This window comes from Trichomycterus rosablanca, chromosome 10 (assembly GCF_030014385.1).
Source record: "Trichomycterus rosablanca isolate fTriRos1 chromosome 10, fTriRos1.hap1, whole genome shotgun sequence".
In the NCBI taxonomy this organism is placed as follows: Eukaryota; Metazoa; Chordata; class Actinopteri; order Siluriformes; family Trichomycteridae; genus Trichomycterus; species Trichomycterus rosablanca.
In genome coordinates this window covers 29,570,642-29,594,248 of record NC_085997.1, presented here as the reverse complement: position 1 = coordinate 29,594,248, position 23,607 = coordinate 29,570,642, and the positions used below count along the sequence as shown (strand labels likewise).

The following is a 23,607-nucleotide window of genomic DNA, read 5'->3' as shown; positions in this document are numbered from 1 at the left end:
CAAACATTTTTGATCCGTGCTACAAGTGTCCATGTTTTCTCTCTCAAATATAGTGTTTCAAGATGAATGTACAGAAGCATCACCATATAGCCTCATGTACTTTCATTTAATGCATATAATCACTGTTCCTTCATCACAGTAACGCTAAAATAAAATAAATAAATAAAAAAAACAAAAGTTTATTAATATGAAGGATCAGTCCATTAAAACTTGGACATTGACAAGATAAATAGATAAAAAATAAAACACTTAGCCAGGTTTTTAAAATGAGGTTTATTCAATGAAGCACATATGATACAATAAAATATAAATTTGAGTTAACACTAAAAAATGTCACACATTTCCTGCCATGAAACACAACAATTATAAAAAGCAGATCTGGCTCACTGATCCTGAAACAGAAATGACTTGCGTTTTACCATTTTATTCACTGATGATCTGCTTGGTCCATTTTTTTTTTAAATTTGTCATTACATAAGAGCTGCAGGGCCAAATAAAATCTATGTACAACATTTTACAAAACCAAACAATCCTGAACAAAAAGATCTTAAAAAAAATGATATGCACAACAAAATGTTGTAAATGTACGAGGAAAAATTAGCCTTGTCTTCAAACTGACTGAAGGTATATAGGAACAGCTCTGAATAGCCCTCCCCGTACCGGGGGTATACCTGCTTTGTATACAGTAACTGTGTCATTTATTCATCCAGTTTGTTCGGTGAATTGCTAAAAAAAAAAAAAACACCTCCTCTGCATTTTGTGATACAGTACAACACTGAAGGCAGCAGAAAACTCCAGATGTGCTCATTGTTTTTTATCCTCTATTACTTTCTGTTTTATAATGTGTGATGTAATTCTTTGACAAAATGTTTTGTTGAACTGAACATGCATTGATAACTCGTAGCAAATATATAAATAAAAGATCACATTTCAGCATACTAAACGAGATGTCAAAACAATAGACACGACTGCTGGTAGACTAATCTACACTATATGGACAAAAGTATTGGGACAGTCCTAATTTTTAGATTATCAGTCACAACAATTACTAACAAGTGTAATAAATCAATTTCATAATGAAAATTATATGCTTCCAACTTTGCAGCAAAAGTTTAAAGAGGGCCCTTGCCTGTTCCAGAATGATTATGGATCTTGCTTTGTGCACAGGGTCACAAAGACATGAGGAAAAGCTTGGTTTAATAAAACTCACAGTTTAATGAACAGCTGTGCCCAGCTATACAAATGCTCTTTTGACTGGTTAGACTCAAATTCCCACAGACATACTTCAAAGCCTTGTGAAAGGCCGTCTCAGAAGAGTGACAGTCATTCTAGCTTAAAAAAAAAAATTACACAGAGGTCACTTTATTTTAATACTATGTTAGCTAGCGCATAGTCAGGTGTCCAAATATTTTTGGCCATATAGTGTGTTATACTATTTAATAAGTTAGTATTTTGTTTGGGGTGTTTCCCCATTCATGAGGGTGGGTTTGAACTCTAACCTGCTCTTGAATTGACATAACTTTTAAAGGACACGAGTAAACAGTTACACTACAAGTAAAACCCCAGCCTGTTATCTGTCCATGACGTCCAACCTGCCTCATGTCCAGACACAGCATGGCAGGACGGCATGAGTCTGTGTGCATGTTTTAGCGTCTGCGGAAGGCTCTGGAGATTCTCCAGGCATTGGGCTCTTCGTAACGATTGTAGAGAGGCTCCAGGCGCTGCTGTTTCTTCTGCTTGCTGAGGCGAGTTGGGTCAGATACCTTAAAGAAGGCTGGAGCAAACTCCACCAGCCAGCGAGCGTCAATGGTGGTCACTTCTCGCATGTACTCTTTAGTGGTCAACACCAGTTCATGGTACACCACCCTGAAATAAGGAGATTAATACATTATGTTAATGTTCTGGCAAATATTGGTGAATTCCCACCATGATTTTATGCATACGGTACTCATTTAGTGATAGGAACCTGTGCAGAACCTTTAGAACAACGTACTAGGCGACAGTGCTACCCACCGAGCCGCCTTATGTACTATGTACTGGTGTGCTTGAATAATATTCTGGATTGTCGCATCCTGTTTATGTCATGTCCTATGTGTCTTTGTTCTGACCTATCATATTCTTATTGCTCATCATTGTGTTTAAACAGTGAAAAGTAATTAATGCCATCCAATGTCACAAGAGGATGAAATAGGATGATCACATGATTGTCAGATATCAAAACCAAATATGTTCATCCAGCAGTCTCACTCACTCACTTTCCTAACCGCTTCTCCAATTAGGGTCGCGGGGGGTGCTGGAGCCTATCCCAGCTTTTTAATGGGTGCAAGGTATACAAGGTATACAGTAACACCCTTGCTTGCAGAGCAGACTCACATACAGTGTATCACAAAAGTGAGTACACCCCTCACATTTCTGCAAATATTTTATTATATCTTTTCATGGGACAACACTATAGAAATAAAACTTGGATATAAGTTAGAGTAGTCAGTGTACAGCTTGTATAGCAGTGTAGATTTACTGTCTTCTGAAAATAACTCAACACACAGCCATTAATGTCTAAATAGCTGGCAACATAAGTGAGTACACCCCACAGTGAACATGTCCAAATTGTGCCCAAAGTGTCAATATTTTGTGTGACCACCATTATTATCCAGCACTGCCTTAACCCTCCTGGGCATGGAGTTCACCAGAGCTGCACAGGTTGCTACTGGAATCCTCTTCCACTCCTCCATGATGACATCACGGAGCTGGTGGATGTTAGACACCTTGAACTCCTCCACCTTCCACTTGAGGATGTGCCACAGGTGCTCAATTGGGTTTAGTCCATCACCTTTACCTTCAGCTTCCTCAGCAAGGCAGTTGTCATCTTGGAGGTTGTGTTTGGGGTCGTTATCCTGTTGGAAAACTGCCATGAGGCCCAGTTTTCGAAGGGAGGGGATCATGCTCTGTTTCAGAATGTCACAGTACATGTTGGAATTCATGTTTCCCTCAATGAACTGCAGCTCCCCAGTGCCAGCAACACTCATGCAGCCCAAGACCATGATGCTACCACCACCATGCTTGACTGTAGGCAAGATACAGTTGTCTTGGTACTTCTCACCAGGGCGCCGCCACACATGCTGGACACCATCTGAGCCAAACAAGTTTATCTTGGTCTCGTCAGACCACAGGGCATTCCCGTAATCCATGTTCTTGGACTGCTTGTCTTCAGCAAACTGTTTGCGGGCTTTCTTGTGTGTCAGCTTCCTTCTGGGATGACGACCATGCAGACCGAGTTGATGCAGTGTGCGGCGTATGGTCTGAGCACTGACAAGCTGACCTCCCAAGTCTTCAACCTCTGCAGCAATGCTGGCAGCACTCATGTGTCTATTTTTTAAAGCCAACCTCTGGATATGACGCCGAACACGTGGACTCAACTTCTTTGGTCGACCCTGGCGAAGCCTGTTCCGAGTGGAACCTGTCCTGGAAAACCGCTGTATGACCTTGGCCACCATGCTGTAGCTCAGTTTCAGGGTGTTAGCAATCTTTTTATAGCCCAGGCCATCTTTGTGGACAGCAACAATTCTATTTCTCACATCCTCAGAGAATTATTTGCCATGAGGTGCCATGTTGAATATCCAGTGGCCAGTATGAGAGAATTGTACCCAAAACACCAAATTTAACAGCCCTGCTCCTCATTTACACCTGGGACCTTGACACATGACACCAGTTAGGGACAACGACACATTTGGGCACAATTTGGACATGTTCACTGTGGGGTGTACTCACTTATGTTGCCAGCTATTTAGACATTAATGGCTGTGTGTTGAGTTATTTTCAGAAGACAGTAAATCTACACTGCTATACAAGCTGTACACTGACTACTCTAAGTTATATCCAAGTTTCATGTCTATAGTGTTGTCCAATGAAAAGATATAATGAAATATTTGCAGAAATGTGAGGGGTGTACTCACTTTTGTGATACACTGTACACACACAGAGAGACATACTGACACCCATTCACCTATAGGGCAATTCAGTGTCTCCAATTAACCTGACTGCATGTTTTTGGACTGTGGGAGGAAACCCAGGCTCCTGGAGGAAACCCACGCAGACACGGGGAGAACATGCAAACTCTGCACAGAAAGGACCCGGACCGCCCCGCCTGGGGATCGAACCCAGGACCTTCTTGCTTCATGTTTACCACTGCTTCATTCCGGTCAGGGTCACAGTGAGTACAGTTTCCGCAAAATCACATGGCGCAATGTAACACACCCCTGCTATGACGCCAATCCATCGCATGGCCTCAGCAATCCCCGACTTCAGACATAGCAAATATATATATGTAAGCAGACGCCTGACTGGAAATTCAAACCCTGATAACGATTATCAGTAACTTAATTTAATAACCAGACTGTGTAACTACAGTACATTCTAATTGAAATTTAAAAAGACAGTCAAGACTGTTAGGCTACTGATTATGTGCACCTGTGTGAGTTATACTGTCCTCTCTAAAGTTCCTCAAATCACCAATGTAATTGAGGATTATTGATCATAATAGTTTAAAGATCTATACACTGAATTACAGAACTTCAATGTATTCATACTAGTGTGACCTTAGTTTTTAAACCATTATGGACCCAAAATTAAAGTAAAGTAATAATAAAAACGTCCATGCTGACATACCACTCTGGCTGGCGATTGAAAAGGGCACTGGAGGGGTGAATGTAGACCACCTGCTGGTCTATAAGGGTCCTGTAGCCCTCCTGAGGATCTTTCTTAGCAGCATTACGGAAGAAACCACTGCAGATTGCTTTCTGTACCCGCACTGTAGCCTTTCCACATGACACCACATCCAGCTTGTGCCTAGAAGATCAAGAGAGGAAAAAGTTAAGTAACTATAACAGTGTGGAATTTTTAACATCCTCAAAAATTTCCACAAAGCTGTAAAATAAAAATGAATGGCATAAACATCACACCGGTCCATGATGCCCAGCATTTGCTTGCGGATGTCCTGGCCACGCCGTAACGAGCGCGCCTGGATGAAGTTCTCGTAACACCAGGGATTGGAGAACTTGTTGTTCTTCCAAGAGTTGTATACAGCCAGGAGTGTGAGGTGGTCGCCCTCCGGCTGGTGGAACTTTGCTTTCTTTTGGTCAGCTAGAGCCTGTTTGTCCTAAAAAAACACACAAACACAATAAAAATGAGAGTCATTCTTTTCTTGACAATGACATTGATTTATTTTCTTATTCCACAATGTGCTGCCATAAGTGCCTTAGCTCTTTATTTATTTATTTGTCTTCTGTACACTCCTGCTTGTTTTGTTAAGCAAAATGCGGGATGACACCCGGGTAAAGATCCACCCTTAGCATCGATGTTTGCAAATACACAGATGCAGAAGTGGCGCCAACACCAGCACTGCACGAGCAACATAAGGGCACATTTACATCAGAAGCGTTTTGTGCTTTGCTCACCACAAGGTGAGAATATGACACGAATATGCATTTGTGTGGAATAACCATCAACTTCACTTTAAAAGAATCCACATACATCTATGTTTAGCTGTATTTTCCCATTTCACTTTTAAACTTTTAAGCTTAATATGATTTAATGTACTAAAAGAACGACACAGGAATGTTAAACCTTTCTTAATTACTACTGCTCATAAGTTCTCTCCAGTAATGATATTCCTTGCTCATTGTTTTAATACAGTAAGTCACGTTAAGCATTGTTCGTACTGCACGAGTCGCTTTTATCACGTCATATAAAACACTTTGTCTCATTGGAGGTGCTTTGAAAAAGTCAGCGGCAAACAAAGTCACAACACTTAGGAAAAAGCAGCGGCAAGCTAAGCAGCACTGCCACACTCCATAGGAAACAATGGCACAGCCGGCGCAAAAACGGTTCTGACACTTCTCATGTGAATGTGCCCTTACAACGCAGTTATGAGGTTACTTGTCCAAATCTGTCCCCTTAAGCTCACAGATGGCAGAGATTAGTGAGGGTCACTTTGGGTAAGAGTACCAGTATTCCTAAATCCAGAGACTAGACAAGAATACAGGTACATAGGTACATGAATACATTAATACAGGGCAGTTGTAGCCTAGCGGTAAAGGTACTGGACTAGTAAGCGAACTAGTTTAAGCCCCACCACTGCCAGGCTGCCACTGTTGGGCCCTGGAGCAAGGCCCTTAACCCTCAACTGCTCAGACAACATAATGTCACAGTACTGTAAGTCACTTTGGATAAAAGCGTCTGCTAAATGCTGAAAATGTAAATGTAAATGAATGAATGAACAGAAACCTTTCTATCTAGCGAGCATACCTTTGGCCTGTAGAATACGTTCTGCACAGAAAGCATTGACACTATGGTGAGCATCTCTTCACTGCAGCCCAGGTGGACAGACATGATGAGCATCTTACACAGCATGGGTTCCAGAGGAAACTCGGCCATCTGAAAAACACGAGTTAAGAAGGTCAACTCAAGGGTCAAGTTTTCATCATCTTATGTACCAATTTAAACCTTGCAAACATAACAGAACATGGATGATAATAAGCCATACCCTGCGTCCAAGACGTGTAAGCAGTCCCTCATCGTCCAGAGCTCCCAGTGTGTACAGCTGTTCCATTGCTGTGATCAGTGTCTCCATAGGAGGAGCATCCATGAAGTCGAAGGATAAGAGGTCATTAATGCCCATAGCCTATATACATAAAAATGCAAATGAAGCAAGATTTTCAGGTTAAATGTGTATTTATCCACAAAGAAAGCTTCTGGTTAATGCATGCTAAAATCTTTTCACTCTTGTTTTAAAAGAAAATGTTTTTATATATTATTTTTGCCCCCCTTTCCCTCCAATGTAATCTTTTCCAATTGCTTTGATTGTATTACTTATGCTGGTTGGACCACCGTGATTGCTGGGCGCGTGTTTTCAGCTCACAGAAAGCCAGCCAGCAGAGGTCGCGTTTGCAGCAGTAATGAGGAACACAGTCGACCTTTCTTCCTTAGACACAGCCAATCATGTCTGTTGAACTACCAGTCAAGTCGATAGCACAGCTGAGATTTAAAAGCTATAGATCTCAGCAGTGGTGGGCTAACACATCAAGCAGCTGCGCCATCTAAGCACCTTACCATTCATTATTAATTTTTAATGCCAAATTATTCTACAGCAATGTGAAAAACCAAAATGCTTTTTTAATTACGATTTTAAATTAAAAATGCTGTTTAGTCCTACTGTACAATATTAATATTACTGTATAATATTATATTTAGTCCTCATGTGAAGTATTAAGGTTTTAAAGTTGCCAAGTCAAAGACATGATTTAAATCCCACAAGATGCTGTGAAAAGACCTTAAACAGGCAGTTCACATTCAAAAACCCTCCAATAAAGCCAGATTAATTCTGCCAGGTCAAGTGTGCCAAAATGCCTCCAAAGCAAATCATTGCAATTGTTCATTGTAGTTGTTACTGCCAGTAGGTGGCACTAACAGTTATTATGCTTAGGGGGTGATTACTTTCTCACATGGTTGAAAAAAGTTTTAAATTAATAAAATGAGCAAGTAAAAGCTGGATGCTGTTCTGCCTGTTTTTGATGGCAGTAAATGAATGGCTTGGCAAAATACAAGTGTTCGTAGAGGTCTATTTGGACAGCAGTTTTCACAGTATCTGTGCCAGATTCTTAGGTCACATGAATAATAATAGGGAACATTTAATAAAAAGGACATTTTTTTCAAGTGTTAAGCAAGCAAACATATAAATGTGTTTTCATTCCTCGTGAAATGCAGCCTAATGCAAGTGATGTTTTGGCTTCAAAAGAAAGTACTGGCTTTAAAACAGCTGGTTTAATAGTAAGTATGGAATAGAATGTCAGCACCTACATGAAATACACTTGCTTAACATCCCAACGTAGTTTGAGTCTGAGATCTATTGTTTTAGACACTGAATGTTGATGAAATATTGCATTTTTATAAAAGATAAATAAATGTGTTCGAAATCCCACCTTCAGTGAGAGCACCGTGCTGGCCAAGTTGGTTCTCTGAATCTCAGGTACGTTGGTGGTGAGCATCTCGTCTCTGTATGCACGCTCTGTGTACAATCTGTAGCACTTGCCAGGCCCTGTTCTTCCAGCTCTGCCTGCCCGCTGCTTAGCCTGGGCCTAAAACGTCAAAACAAATGTAAGTCTTCATAAACCTTGGATGCATACAATTTAGTGGCTGATTATAAGGGGATCAACCTACCTGGGAAATTGGGGTCACCACTAGCTGATCAATTCCGGTTTTGGAATTGTACACCTTCTGTTTGACAAAACCTGGATCCACTACGTAGTAAATGCCATCAATGGTCAGAGAAGTCTCAGCAATGTTTGTAGCAATAACCACCTACAGTGTACAGAATTGAACATTATGTAACTGTGATATGTTTAAGACTTCAAAAGCTTTTGTGCACAGACAGGAACACTACCTTTCTGCTTCCAGGAGGAGCTGGGTCAAAGATTCTAGTCTGCATCTCACTGGGCAGAGCTGAGTACACAGGTAGAATGATCAGCTCTGGTACGTCAGGGCCGAGTGACTTCATTCGCTCATACAGAATCTCACAAGCTGTGTCGATCTCCTCCTGACCCGTCAGAAACACCAGAATATCACCTATGGATTACAACAAAAACAAACACAAAAGGTAATGCCGTCAATGCCAGTCAGACCAGCCCTGCCCAGCCAGACGTTGTTGTAGCTTGAAAGCTGTGACAATCTTAGTGCTGTCCCCACATGAGTCAAGTTTTGTTACTACTTACCTGGTGGTTCAGTCAGATGGATCTGCATGACTGTAATCAGACTGGCATCCAGGTAGTCTGTCTCAGGCTCTTTAGTGTACAGAACCTCCACTGGGTAAGTGCGACCGGGAATGGTGAAAATAGGGGCCTCGTAGAAATACTGGGAGAACTTTACAGCATCCAGTGTAGCAGATGTCACAATCAGCTTCATGTCCGGACGCTTCTGTACAGTCTGGATCAGAAAAGTTCATAAGAAAAACAAACTTTAATGTTATGAACAATTTTGTATTTTCAATTCACCACAATTCCACGTCTTTGGACCGGAAGAAAACCGGAGCTCCCAGACGCCACACAGAAAGGGCCCAGATCGCTCCACTTGGGGATCGAACCCAAGACCTTCTTGCTGTGATGCAACAGTGCTACCCACCAAGCCCTACACATTAAGGATCACGTGATTTCTACTGATCACTGCTTAAAATCTCAAGTAGAAAGATGATTACCACTAAGAAGGTTATAAGATGGCCTTACAATTCACATTGCTTTGGACATGTGATGAAGCACCCACATGCCAGCATTGTAAGCCATGTTATAACAGGACTTGTGGAGGGATGAGGAAGACCAAGAATAAGCTGGACTGACATCACAACTAGGATTACATTATTAGGGACCAACCTGCTACAGGCAATACTAGACAGAGGGAAGTAGAAAAGCTAAACCATCTGTGCAGCCAAGCATTGCAAACTGATGACATGACTTGGCTACAGTATTTGGCAAAAGTTAAATGCCAGTTGTGATAAATTTTGGTGAATTAATTTGCAAGCTTCTAACAAGCTACACAACTGAACAAATAGCAGCACCACAAGAATCTGCTTCTGTGCTATCCCAGGTCTGTTGGTGGTCTAACTCTGCGATGGCCATGTCCTGCCTGTGTTTCCGGGTAGAACAGGATCCACCACAAACCTGACCAGGATAAAACGATTTATGAAAATGAAATAAAAGGAAATCAACATTACTGTGCCAATACCTTTTTCAGTAGACCAAAGAGCACGTCAGTGTGAATGGTCCTCTCGTGAGCCTCGTCCAGCATAATGATAGCATACTGGCCTAGATCAGGATCAATCAGACACTCTCTGAGCAGCATACCGTCTGTCATGTACTTGATGACCGTGTCTGGACTAGTACAATCTTCAAAACGGATAGTGTAGCCAACCTGTGTGAACAAAAACAGTTTGGTTATGATTGCATCCAGAGCAGGACAAGGATTTACTAACCATCACCAAGACATTAGTCTTATCTTTTCAACAGTCACATATTAATACAATTAAACCAGTACAGGTGCCTGGGTGGAGCAGTGGTCCTTTGTGCTAGGGTGAAAAGGCATCTACACAGACTATATTGACTATGTCTGATTGGGGACAGGCAAAGTCCTGCAGTGGATGGGGACCCTGTCCAGGGTATTTCTGCCTTGTGTCCAGTGTTTCCGGGTGAACCAGACCCAGAAACAAAGCATAAAGCAGTTGATGAAAATATGAGGGGGAAAAAACAGAATTTACCTCCTGTCCCAAACAACATCCGTACTCTTCAGACACTCTTTTAGCCACAGACATGGCAGCCACTCTTCTGGGCTGCGTGCAACCAATCTTTCCACGTACAGTGTATCCAGCCTCAGCTAAGTACTGAGTAATCTGAGTGGTCTTCCCTGAGCCGGTCTCTCCGATCACAATCAGGATCTGGTTATCATGAACAGCCTGTTCAAACAAAATAAAACCAAGAAATGTATTAATAAAGGGTGCATGTGCACAACAGTAAAGATGAGAAACTCTACACAAAGATTATTATTTAGGATAAGGAACTCAAGATTTTGGAAAGTGACAAGGAATGATATTCGTCTAAGTAGTTCCACAATTAATGAGTTGTTGCTATGCCAACAATTCTATAGCCTGCCTTAACACAGTAGACTAGAAAAGGCATTTGGTTTATATAACGCTACCAAGTAACTTTAGTTTGAAATACAACATGCAAATAAGCAAAGATGAAAGGACAATACAATTTATTAAGAATTAAAATATAGAATGTAGTTATTTATCAGGGTTATTGTGTTCGTATATATGAATCTGTACACTGCGCCTGCAGTTACACTCTTCTTCATAGAAGTTTGCATACATAAGGCTTGCCAATACTTGACGACAGGGATGGCACGGTAGCTAAGTGGGTAGCACTGTCGCCTCACAGCAAGAAGGTCCTGGGTTCGACCCCCAGGTGGGGCAGTCCGGGTCCTTTCTGTGTGGAGTTTGCATGTTCTCCCTGTGTACATGTGGGTTTCCTCCGGGTGCTCCGGTTTCCTCCCACAGTCCAAAGACATGCAAGTGAGGTGAATTGGAGATACAAAATTGTCCAAGACTGTGTTTGATATAACCTTGTGAACTGATGAATCTTGTGTAATGAGTGACCACTGTTTTTTGTCACGAATGTAACCAAAGTGTAAAACATGACGTTAAAATCCTAATAAACAAACTTGACAACAGTGGTAGTTCAGTGGTCAACATATTGGACTAGAAGCCAGATAGTTGACTGTTCAAGCCCCACCATTGCCAAGTTGCCACTGTTGGGCCCCTGAGCAAGACCCTTAACCCTCAATTGCTAAAATTGTACTCTATAGCAATTGAAAGTCACTTTGGATAAAATAGTCTGCTAAATGATGCAACTGTAAATGTAAAGGTCACCTATTACTTGGCAACGAGTTAGCGGAGTGATACAGTTTTAATGTGAAAAAGCTTCTCAAGCAATCAGATGGTCAGAGCTAACATGTACTAACCCTTATTAACATTTCTCTTTCATGCATGTCTTTGGACTTATGGGAGGAAATCACAACACCAGAGGAAAACCAAAATGCTGCTGTTTCTCGTGCGTCTTTTTTTTATTTTTTTTTATTTTTACCCCTTTTTCTCCCCTTTTAGCGCATCCAATTGTTCAATTAGCATCGTGCTTCCTCTCTGTCTATGCCAAACCCTGCCCTGACGGAGGTGATTGAAGCTAACCCGTATCCCCTCCGAAACACGAGCAGCAGCCAGATGCATCTTTGCCACCCACACATTGATGAGTTTGGCGCCACCCAGCGTTGCATGCGGAGAGACACACCCTAAGGGCACCCTCTCCCATCTCTATGTAAGCGCCTCCAATCAGCCGGCAGAGAACGCAATCGCATTCTGACAGAGAGAGACCCACATCCGGTTCTTTGTCCCACCCCCCACATGAGCAACCGGCCAATCGTTGCTCATATAGCCACTCAGCTTCGAACCGGTAAAGCAAGGCTGGATTCGATACCACGTTCTCAGAATCCAGCCCTGGTTGCAGCGCGTCTCTTTTTACCGCTGCGCCACCTGAGCGGCTCTCGTGCGTCTTTAACTCGATTACTTTAAACATAAAAGCTTAAAAAGTCTGAAGAACACAGGCTTTCTAGACCTTGGGGTCCAAACCCTGGTCACCCTGGTCCAAACCCTTTCCAAACCCTGGGGTCACAAGCTGAAAAAAATGGGTTGCAAAGAAAAATAATAATGATTAAATACGAACGCGAATGCCCCTTTGCGGAGGCTTTATGTTACTTATTGTATACAATGCAATAAGATGCATTGTGTTGCCTTGGTCGCTTGAAAAACCCTGTTCTAGACAACAAGACCTTTCTGGATAGAAGTTGTTTGAGAGTAAAATGACACACCTGAATGAGCTGCTCTTTGAGCTTGTAGATTGGCAGGCTCTCTCTCTGCTCAATGATAGACATCTGTGTCTTCTTGCCATAGGAGGCCTTGTTGCCTCCGAAAGCATGTTTTTTCCACTCTGGAATGTCGTTGGGCATCATACCAATGCCTCGCATGTTGGCAGCAATCTGCCGGCCGTCAACTGAGTGAGTGGGCAGGGGAAACACATAAAGAGAAAAAAAAAGCACTTAGTGAGATATGGACAAACATGATGGATCCTTGCCAGGCCAGAGGGCATATTGGGAGTAGAGATAACCGTCGGCCGGCCTCCATCTACCCTTTTAACAGACTGCAGGAAGCCAGATGGCCATCATACTTATCATTCAGTCATCCAGTGACCTTTCAGGCTGGAGAGGGCCAGTGAAGCTCTTTAAGCAAAGCTACCACACCAAACTAGTTCGCTAGCTAATGTTATAACTACTTTCTCTCCAAAGCCGTGTGATACAAAACCATTCAGAATTAGTATAAATTGGTAAGCAAAAATTTAAAACAGGTGGAACAGCAGTGAATTATGCTAGCCCACTACTGCTGGGTTCCAGGGTTTGAATCAGCAGTGGTGCTATGAGCCAGTTGGGAGTCTATATACAGACACGACTGGCTATGTCAGGGATGGGGGGTGGCTAAGGCACCGCAATGGATTGCCGTCCTGTCTGGGGTGTTATATTGTACTGGGTCCAGACTCACAGCAACCCTGACAGTGGACAGCTGGTGATGATGCACTGGTCATTTTTCACAGAGTAACAAGGTACAGAATTAGAGAGCACAGTGACAAGTGCACCTCACAATTGCCAGGCTGTTTGTCCATCACCCACCCCACTGACATCAGACACACAGACCTACCGTCAGGTAAAGGATCCACCCAGTGCTTGTTAAGGCCCATGGGGATAGAGTCCATCTCAGCCTCACGCTGAGCCTGCTTCACTTCCCGCCGCTCTTTAGCCAGAGCGCTCTGCATCATGGCTGCCTGAGACAGAGAGCCATCAGGGTTCTAAAAAGAAACAGAGAAAGGAGTAAGTGACCATGATCTGCAGGACCTTCCTAAATCGAGCGAGTTTACTGATTACATTTTCGCTGACCTTTACTATTTTCACAGGGCTCATATCCATGCTCTGTTTGGTGTGGCCTCTCAGGAAAGGTGGCTCCTCTTCAACGAGTTCGATCTCCATGTCTTCATCTAAGACCCAGACAGACAGACAATTCAGTTTAAATACCCCGCCCAAACAAGAAGAGTGGACTTCTAGACCTGTATTTTATGAGTGAATATGATATTAGATTGCTAATAAAAGCCGACCTTCTTCATCATCAACCTTAGGTAGGATTCCTGTCTCCTCGTCAAAGTCTGGAAACTCCTCTTTGGAAAGGACATTAGCAGCAATCATCTGCAGACAGATACAAATCAATTATTTAATCATATTTAATAGGTAATTATTAAAACAAGTCCGCACTAGTCTCGGCCTAGTCTCACAAGGCCGACAGCCATTCCAACAAGTCACAGCAAGATTTGGCTTTTAACGGTGCTGAAATCGAGCATGGCCATACCTATAGCTTTTACAAAGCCAGTTCTATAGCTGGAAGAGTTTAATCTAGTACACATGACAAGTCTTAAAGTAAACATTTTAAAGAATGCTCCCAATGGTTCGGTAGGGAGAGTTATTATAGTGCTGCATTAATTATAATACTATGATCCTACAGTGTGACATTTATGTCTTTTAAAAATAGAATACTTTTACTACGTTGATACCACTTGCAAAATGACTAACAATTTAATGACATCATTTGGTGATTCTTACTCACATGGACACTGCTTCAGACAAATTTTGTACTCGCTTCTCTCCAGAGAGAAAGCCTGTCCCAACCAGGAGAACACCAACAAAAAAATGCTGCCACCTAGTGGCAATTACACAAACCAATGACTTAATGTATTATTTCATAGGTTATGTCTAGTTCACACCACAATTTTTGCCCGGATTTTCACTTGCCGACTGGTCGGCGCTAGATTTGCCAGCTTGGAAGCAACTCGGCATTCGCTCGGTGATCGAAACTCGGCTCTCAATCGCTATGTGTGAACCGCTCAACAACTCGATCCGAGCGGCTCGCCGAGTGCTCACCAAGTTATATATCTAGCATGTCAAATATCTGGATTTAAGTCGGCCGACTGGCAATGAGTGCGGTGTCGAACAGCCAATGAGAACGCAAGATACTGGGTGAGGGGAAACGCGGGGTAGGAGTGTAAAAAGGTGGGACAGAGGCATAATGTAGTTTATATCAGAGTACATCGGCACACACACGTTTTACAGTATTTCTGACCTTATCGTTCTCTACAAAACATAACACCAATGTTGCATTGCAAAAAATATTTATTAGCCTCTAACTCACTATAGAACAATCCATGCTGTTCACGTAGCCGAATCCACTCAGATTCATTTATTTTTTCTCCTTGATTTTACACTGCACATCAGCGCACAAACTTTGATCACTCGCTACTTGTTGACGTGCATTTTTGGACGTGGTATCATTAAACCTTTCGTCACTTCTTGCATTTGTTTTCGTGACAGAATGTAGTTTGGGAGACCAGAGAAGCTCGCCTGCGATTCCAGTTGGTGATAGATGGTGTAGAGTGAAACCCCCTATCGCCGATCAGTCGTGTAGTGTGAAAGGCACACCGACTTGAAAGACTCCCGATTACAAGAGATCCAGTTGTGTAGTGTGAACTGTACAGCGACCTGACGACTTGGAAAGTCGTGTAAATGTGAACTTGGCTTTAGTAGAAGGGCTCTGGTAACACAATGATAAAACCAGCTAGTCCACTACCACTGGGATTGAGGGAAATAAGGGGGAAGAACGGCTTAGCTATTAGTATGTGCACGTATCAGTGCACTTTCGATGTCTGTCCCAAGCCCTGATAGATTGAGGAGGGTTGCATTAGAGAGGAGACTGTCTTTATTTGTCATTTATACATATACATGTGTACAGTACAATTAAATGCTTTTTTCGCTTATCCCAGGGTCAGAGCACAGGGTCAGCTATTGTACATCACCCCTGGAGCAGAGAGGGTTAAAGGCCTTGCTCAAGGGCCCAACAGTGGCTGCATAGCAAAGCCTGGATTAGAGCCAACAATCTTCCAATTGATAGCCCAAAGCTCTACCCACTAGGCTACCACTGTCCCTGGATGTTAGGAAGGGCATCGAGTGTAAACCGAGCCAAATCAGGTATACAGACCAGAATGATATGCTGTGGGGACATCTTAACACGGGAGTAGTTGAGAGAGGGAAAAAAAAAAAAAAAAAAGAATCATAAATCTCTACATAAATACAAACCTGCTTGATCTCCCACTTCTCAGGATCAGAGATCTTGGTGAGTCTCTTACGCTCTAGCGTGTCATCCTCCACCTCAGGAGCGTGTCCTAGGTTTAGGTTGGTAGGTCTGTCTGGGTTCCTCATAGATGATTCCTCCTGAGCCTCTCCACCAACGTTCCTCCTTCTGTTTGGGTTCAAGTCCTCACCTGTGTCCTGGTCAACATCCTGATGAAACAAAGTTGATAAGTAGCAATTCAATAAAACTTTTCAGCAATTATTTGACTTACTACGTGTCGATTATAAATCTATGAATCCCAGGAAAAGACGTTGCCTTGATGGCAGCATGTTTCCATAAAATCTCATTATACACCTCAGGTCAAGTGTACCTTCAAATACACAATCACCCATGCACCATAATATAGTGTCTCAGTTTGCATTTCTTGATGCAGCAGCAGGCTGTGTTAGGTGATGATGGTTTTCTGAAGTACGCTTTTTATACTGTTTAACAATTATCTAATGGTGTTTGGCACTGACCAAGCCTTTTGGGGGATCCTCCTTTCATAGGCACTCATGATTCTCCAGCCTGTCATCACCTGTTCACCTGCTTATTGTGGAATGTTTAAAAACTCTGTATCTGTATCTTGCTACTCTGTAAGAATGTGTATATTTAGCACAGTTTGAAAATTTGAATTATGGTTAATCTTAGCTGGTTGGTTTGTTTTAACACTTCAATTTCATTTTTTTATTGTCTAGAGGGAATCTATAAGAAACGTAATTTAGCTGAAAAGAGCTCTAACCGCCTGGTACAATCTTGCTTACCTTCATGCTAAGGCTGGTCTTAGAGCCTGTGAAGGACAAGACCTTGACCTTCACCTTCTGACCTTTGTTGACCACGTCTGCCACATTTGCCACTCTGCCCTCTCTTCTGAGCTCGGAAATATGAACCAGCCCCTCCCAACGTTTCCTGGATCCATGCAGGTATAAACAGACAGGAAAATAAAAGGCAATGATGAGTTGACAGTCGAAAACAAACCAGAGAAAACAAAACCTCAACCAGAAAACAAAACAATGCACTCAACCAGAGTGAAAAAGGCCCAAACCTCAGTCCATCCAGCTGCACAAAACAGCCAAACTGCATGATGCTGGTGACCTTGCCATTGTATATGTCACCCACTGAGGGCTCCTCTGGAGGCGGCCGGTCCACGTGTTTGTCCCGCCAGCGGTCTGAGCCCTTGTCTTTGTCTTCTCGTTCAGGGCTCTTGGATCTGCTGCGGGAATGCCAGCGGCTCTTGCGCTTCCTCCTTTCTCTGTCAGGGGAACGGGATCTGGAGCGAGACCGAGAACGGGAGCGATGTCGCCTCCTTCTGTCTCTATCTCTGTCCCTCTCCCGATCTCTGTCCCTCTCCCGATCTCGGTCCCTCTCTCTTTCTCTGTCCCTGTCTCGACTCCTACTTCTCCGACTCTTCTTGCTGCTGCTACTTGCTTCAGATCTGAACAAAGAAAGAATACCAGTTCTTAAAAACATTTAAGTGAAAGCTCATCACATTGAAATAAGAAAGTAAAGATCTTTTACATACAATGTCTTGATGCTTTGAATAATAAAGTTACTGTTATTAATCCCACCTGTGTTTGCTGCTCTTTGTGTCTTCTGCTTTGGCACTGGGCATAAACATCTCCAGCTCTTTCATCGCATCAGCGGCAATCTTTACATCATCTTCATCCAGCATTGTCTGGTCAGTGAATGAGATATGTCAGCATCTGCACCCTTTTATTGCATTCCAAACTGTCACACTTATTTAAACCGGAACATAAAAATACTTTGGTAAAGATTATCTGGTCTATTTAAGAATGACTTACTCTAGTAGTGGGATTATCTGGTCTGCACAAGGCAGGAAACATCTCCTTTAACCGGTCTTTTTCAGTATTTGGCTTAACTGTCGGCTCAGTCCCTTCTTGATACACACACAAAAAAAAAGTAAGCAATGTAACAAGCTTTTTTATTATATAGATTAAAAAAAAAAAAAAATAATAATAATAATAATAAATGACTTTTTACCTTTATTAGTGACTCCTTTAGCTGGTGGTCGCATGGTTTGAATAAGACGTAGTAAGTTGCCAATAAGCGAGTCCTGAAGACAAAGAAATATAAAGAAAGTCAAAGAAAATAAAGAAATAAATAATTTCCAGGGCACTTAGGCGATAAAGCACTAAATTAACTAGCCCACTACTGCTGGGATCCAGTGTTCAAATCGCCAGTGGTGCTAGCACCTGGTCAGAGATCTACATACAGATATGGTTTATTTCATGTACTGCTATATACAATCACTTTTCCAATTTAGCAGAGGTACAAAAGAACAAGAATCAAGCATCCAGACTAGCATTACTCTTCCCTCCTTTAAACCCTTAAATCTCTTAAGCCAACAGCTATACTGATACGTCTTTAATGCAGAGGTAGATTAGTGGTTAAGGTACTGGACTAGTGATCAGGTCACTTGTTAAAGCCCCACTGCCTCCAGCTGCCATTGTTGGGTCCCTGAGCAAGGCTTTTAACCCACAACTGCTTGCTTTGTAAATCGGTTACAATGGCAAGTCGTCTTGAGAAGCGTTTGCTGAATGCTATTAATTTAAATGTAACTATGTGTAGAAACCAATTAACAAGCTAGCAAACCAGTTAGGAAAAACCAACAACAAAGAGTCTGTATTGGTTACTTAAAAATGAAATATAAAATATCACTTACCGTAAACTCTGCTCCATTTTTAAGTAGCACTGACTTGAAACTATCAAATGATGGGTTTTTCTCTGCAAGACTGATGACAAATTCAGCTGGAAACAAAGAAGTGTGTGATTAACATGTGAGGTGCACAGATCTTGTAGATGATGCACAGATTATATGGCAACAAGTATGTGGACACATGCCTGCTGGTTTAAACATACAGTGAACCGTTTTCTTTCTATATTTTATTATGGTATTGTAATATATTGCACTATCAGGTGTCGTAGCATTATATTTCAGCCAAATAGTTCAGTGGTTTTAAAGATTCATATAACAAAATCACATATATGTTTCTCTTTTAAATGACGCTTCATTTCAGTAATGACTAATATCAATAGACATTCTTTAGTCAGATACATGGAAAACCAAGCAAACATAGCTAGACAGCAGGGGGGACTGATTCCAAATGGTCCCAAATTGTATATGAGTACACTAGATAGTGTATGTGTATAAAGTACAGTACTTACACTCGAAAATGCAGTACAAAGTATGCTGACACATGTCTGCTGGTTTAAACATACCGTGAAGCATTTACTTTCTACATTTTATTATGGTATTGTAGTATATTGCTCTATCGTCTGTAAAAGCAATATATTTTAGCGAATTTAAAGATTCATATAACAAAATCACATATATGTTTCTCTTTTAAACAACGCTTCATTTCAGTAATGGCCAATATCAACAGGCATTCTTTATTCATATATACGTACATGGAAATCTAAGCAAACATAGCTAGACATCAAAGGGGTTGATCCCAAATGGCCCCAAACAGTATATATGAGTACACTAGATAGTGTATGTGAATAAAGTACAGTACTTAAACTCGAAAGTGCACTACAAATTATGTGGACACATGCCTGCTGGTTTAAACATACCGTGAAGCGTTTACTTTCTATATTTTATTAAGATATTATAGTATATTGCTCTATCATGTGTCGAAGCAATATATTTCAGCGGTTTTAAAGATTTACATATTAAAATCACATATATATATTTCTCTTCTAGACAACGCTTTATTTCAGTATGACCCATATTAATAGGCATTCTTTATTCGGATACATGGAAAACCAAGCAAACATAGCTAGACAGCAGGGAGGATTAATCCCAAATGGCCCCAAACAGTATATATGAGTACACTAGATAGTGTATGTGAATAAAGTACAGTACTTACTCTCGAAAGTGCACTACAAAAGTATGTGGACACATGCCTGCTGGTTTAAACATACCGTGAAGCTTTTACTTTCTATATTTGATTATGGTACAGTAATACATATATGTTTCTCTTTTAGACAACGCTTAACTTCAGTAATGACCAATATCAATATGCATTCTATATTTGGATACATGGTAAACTAAGCAAACATAGATAAATAGCAGGGGGATTGATCCCAAATGGCCCCAAACAGTATATATGAGTACACTAGATAGTGTATGTGTATAAAGTACAATATTTACACTCAAAAGTGCACTACATGTTAAACTGAGTCTTATTTAGGACGCGATTTAAAAAGCGAGGAACTTACCACAAGTAAGCTAGGCTAGTTTGCTAACTATAAGCATGTCACAAATTAAACGGACACAAAGAAAAAAACCACCGAATGACTTTGTTATTAGACTTACCAAGGTCCTTATCGCTGATTCCTAAATGGTTATCCAGCTCAGTACAAACTTTAGATACTAAAGACAAATACTCGAGCTGTTTCAGCTCGTCTTCCCCGACATCCGCCATGTTCGTATTCCGAGTGTGTTGTTGTTAGGTGGACCGGAAGTATAACTCTTCCATGTGGACGGCAGGCACTTGTACTTCCGATTAAGCCTATTGAGTAACTTTTTTAGTTGTTATATAATAAACGTACATAGCATGTATTTACTTAACATTTACACACAAATTCATTTTATTTTTATTATTAAAAAGAATGTATTTTAATATTCAGTGTTAAGTATATGAATTAATATTAACTATTTAATATTAATTTATATTAAGCATAAACAAACATGTTTTAAAATTAAATTTATAGTAAAAGAAAGTATTCATGCACCATCAATGAAACACAAAAGCAATTTGTTGCAAATAAGTTGTTGGCAATTGCTGCATCCAGATGTTTCTTTAATTTCCTATGGGATCAATAAAGTATCTATCTATCTATCTATCTATCTATCTATCTATCTATCTATCTATCTATCTATCTATCTATCTATCTATCTATCTGTCTGTCTGTCTGTCTGTCTGTCTGTCTGTCTGTCTGTCTGTCTATCTATCTATCTATCTGTCTGTCTGTCTGTCTGTCTGTCTGTCTGTTTATCTAACTGCAATTTCCCTCTGGGATCAATAAAGTATCTATCTATCTGTCTGTCTGTCTGTCTGTCTATCCACCTGTCTGTCTGTCTGTCTGTCTGGTTATCTAACTGCAATTTCCCTCTTGGATCAATAAAGTATTTTGATTCTGATTCTGATTATCTATCTAATCTAAATGACAAGAAAAAAAATCGATATTTGCAGCATTGTAGTTCAATCTTGAGCCATTTGTTCCAGTAAATTGTTTATAGTTCCTCAGAACTATACAAGGACAAGAGTCCCCCGATAGACTTGCAATTTCAAAATCCCCCACACATTTTTAAAGGGATTCAAGCTGGAGACTGGGTAGGCCATCCAAGCACCATGACCATTGAGTCATTTTGGATCAATGTTTAAGGTTTCTCACTCCAGATGTTGTTTACTGGTTAATTAGATTGAGATTACTTCACTTACCTTGATGACATGTAATGCCCAGTACAGTTTGCAAAGAGGCAAATCTGTATCGTGATATTCCCACCATACTTTTGTGTAGACATAGTACTGTATTGGAATCATCAAATGCTGTTCAGAATCTTGGTAAATTTCTTTCTTTCTTTTTCTTCTTTTTTTTTTTTTTTACCTTTGGACACACTTATTGATAGTAATGATATAGTTTCTGTTAGGATTTTTGGAACATAACATCATTATTAAACATAAATTCAATATGGGAAGTTTTACGGCATTTTCCAAGTTTTACGACATTCATACCGCATGGTCTTTTGTTCAAAATGGCGGCTGCCATGATCTCTTGGCAGAGGTCCTCTAGACCCCCACCTAGGGGGTGGGCGGAGCCTGGGCCTCTTTAGCACATTTCATTGGCTCCAACAGCAGCGGCGGAGGAGGAGCCTAGACTAGTTTAAAAGAATGGCGCGCTCAGATGCCGGCTCTCTTTCTTGGTGGTTGTGTTTCTAGACTGCAGGAGAAAGGAGTGCCGATTGGCTTAGCTCTGACCTATATTCACAGATCATTTTTACACTTAATAAAGTGTTTTAAAGAGTACTTTCTGGACTTCCCGACTGCTTTCTTCAGGACCTTTTGAACTAAAAGATTCGTCCTAACATTTCCCCCCATAACAAATAGCATAATACAACTTTAAAATTGACTTTAATCTCGAAATCATTTCAACTTTAATCTCGAAATCATTTCAACTTTAAACACGAACTTGAAACTTTTACGACTTTATTCTAGAAATCAAAACTTATACGACTTTATTCTTGAAATCGAAACTTAAAAAAATATTTTTCTTTAAAGTGGCCCTACGCTGTCGTAGCATAAAGATGTGGTAGTTCCATATATTTATTACTGCTGTTAGGAAAACTATTCAATTCAATTCTTGAGCAACGCAAATACCTCAAATAAAAGCCTTTTGTATGTTTTTTTGTGTGTACAAATGAAAAATAAAAATGCAATCCTTACTGCAACAATTCCTTTTAAGATTTAGTAAATAATTATTTGATGTGTTTCATGTCTTTAATTATTTTTTTTCCTTTTGAATTACTTAGTTTACATAGTAATACTACATAGTTTTTATTATAAAATAGTGCAATATTTGTAATATTTGTTCAACTTTTTATTTTTAAAGACTGTTTATTGTTTGTAATTTTGTATATATATTTTAAATTCGAAAACGAGTGTTATTTATATTTACGACCCAGGACAACACGCATCAGTCAAACTTTTATTTTGATATTTTTTCTGTCAATGCGAGCAGACTGAAAGCTCAGTGACTGTGACTCCTCCGTGTGGACAAACTTGGTGTTTACATGGAATATGAAGGAACATAAATACATCAGAATATTTTACTTTATATAGTAATTTACAGTCAGTTATTGTTTTAGACCTAACGTGATTATTTTATGTATTATATTCAGCTGCAAAATTATACGTACGACCATTATACCAATTTAAATCGAGCGAATTCGACAATGACGTTAGAAGCTGATTGTTGCCTCTTGTGGCTACTTTGTGAACTTCGCGTTAGTAGTGCTGGGTTGAGCACTGCAAACAGAAGAGTTTGGGGACTTTAGGATGCTCAGATTAATATGGACTCGGACTCGGTCTCGGTCGTGTGGTAAACTTTCTGCAGCGTCCAGCACACTAGGTGAAGTCTTCTTTAAAAAATACACAGCCTGTTTTCACAGTGGACTCATTCACAGTCGCCCTGAAAGGAACCAGCTACATCTGCTACAGTTCAGGTCGTCCCAGAAGTGTTTCAGGTAACAAACATGTCTAATCCCAAATAGCGACATGTTCACTATATAGGCGCACTACCCAGGGTATACATTTGTGGTCCTATAAGCTATGTATGTAGTGCACTACGGTTTATGCCAAACTGAAATTAAGTCGATACGCTACGCTACAGAAAGAACGTGTATACAGTTTCTGGTAGTTAATTCCCTTCCCAGACCAGCTAGTTTACTCAAGTAAACAAACAAAATCACCAGCTTTACATATTCTCTTTATTTATTCTGCACAAAGCTTTCCATTCCCGAGATAAATGACCAGGTACGTGTTGTTTACTACCTTGTCAAAACACTATGGGAAGTCTTTTCCCCCATCAAGAGGGAAAAAGTTGCAGTGGTTGGGACTTAATGCACTGTATGACAAAAGCTACACTATATTGCCAAAAGTATTCACTCACCCATCTAAATAATTGAATTTAGGTGTTCCAATCACTTCCATGGCCACAGGTGTATAAAACCA

General features: G+C 40.7%; 2 protein-coding genes across 5 annotated transcripts in view; one reads left to right on the top strand and one right to left on the bottom strand.

The window, feature by feature from the left end:
* Positions 1 to 254: 254 nt before the first annotated feature.
* On the bottom strand, positions 255 to 20,298 carry dhx8 (DEAH (Asp-Glu-Ala-His) box polypeptide 8). 2 transcript variants are annotated; one of them, XM_063003082.1, is made up of 23 exons: positions 20,190 to 20,298; positions 18,534 to 18,619; positions 17,852 to 17,924; positions 17,653 to 17,747; positions 17,419 to 17,525; positions 16,896 to 17,285; positions 16,615 to 16,759; positions 15,817 to 16,020; positions 13,791 to 13,878; positions 13,576 to 13,673; positions 13,340 to 13,487; positions 12,460 to 12,641; positions 10,298 to 10,492; positions 9,769 to 9,954; positions 8,766 to 8,976; positions 8,438 to 8,619; positions 8,215 to 8,355; positions 7,977 to 8,132; positions 6,542 to 6,679; positions 6,304 to 6,432; positions 4,959 to 5,155; positions 4,666 to 4,845; positions 255 to 1,866 (listed from the first exon to the last, which is right to left on the bottom strand). In XM_063003082.1, exons 1-23 carry the CDS (start codon positions 20,296 to 20,298, stop codon positions 1,647 to 1,649), a joined length of 3,660 nt encoding a protein of 1,219 aa, XP_062859152.1. In that variant the 3' UTR covers positions 255 to 1,646. The 2 variants fall into 2 exon arrangements, with proteins under 2 accessions (XP_062859152.1, XP_062859153.1); XM_063003083.1 differs by having other exon boundaries at positions 17,653 to 17,744.
* Positions 20,299 to 22,898: 2,600 nt separating this feature from the next.
* The window catches only part of spata20 (spermatogenesis associated 20), a 64,281-nt gene continuing 63,572 nt past the window's right edge, over positions 22,899 to 23,607 (top strand). For all 3 annotated transcript variants that reach the window (XM_063003771.1, XM_063003772.1, XM_063003773.1), the window contains exon 1: positions 22,899 to 23,120. In XM_063003771.1, the coding sequence (XP_062859841.1) occupies positions 22,933 to 23,120 (188 nt within the window). In that variant the 5' untranslated portion in view covers positions 22,899 to 22,932. The remainder of the gene's footprint in view (positions 23,121 to 23,607) is intronic.

Coding starts and splice junctions, on each gene's coding strand:
- dhx8 (XM_063003082.1), bottom strand. CDS start 20,298: ATGGCGGATGTCGGGGAAGACGAGCTGAAACAGCTCGAGTATTTGTCT. Junction 13,674..13,790: donor TAAGGTTGATGATGAAGAAG/GTCGGCTTTTAT, acceptor TCTGGGTCTTAG/ATGAAGACATGGAGATCGAA. Junction 8,356..8,437: donor CTCCTCCTGGAAGCAGAAAG/GTAGTGTTCCTG, acceptor TGTACACTGTAG/GTGGTTATTGCTACAAACAT.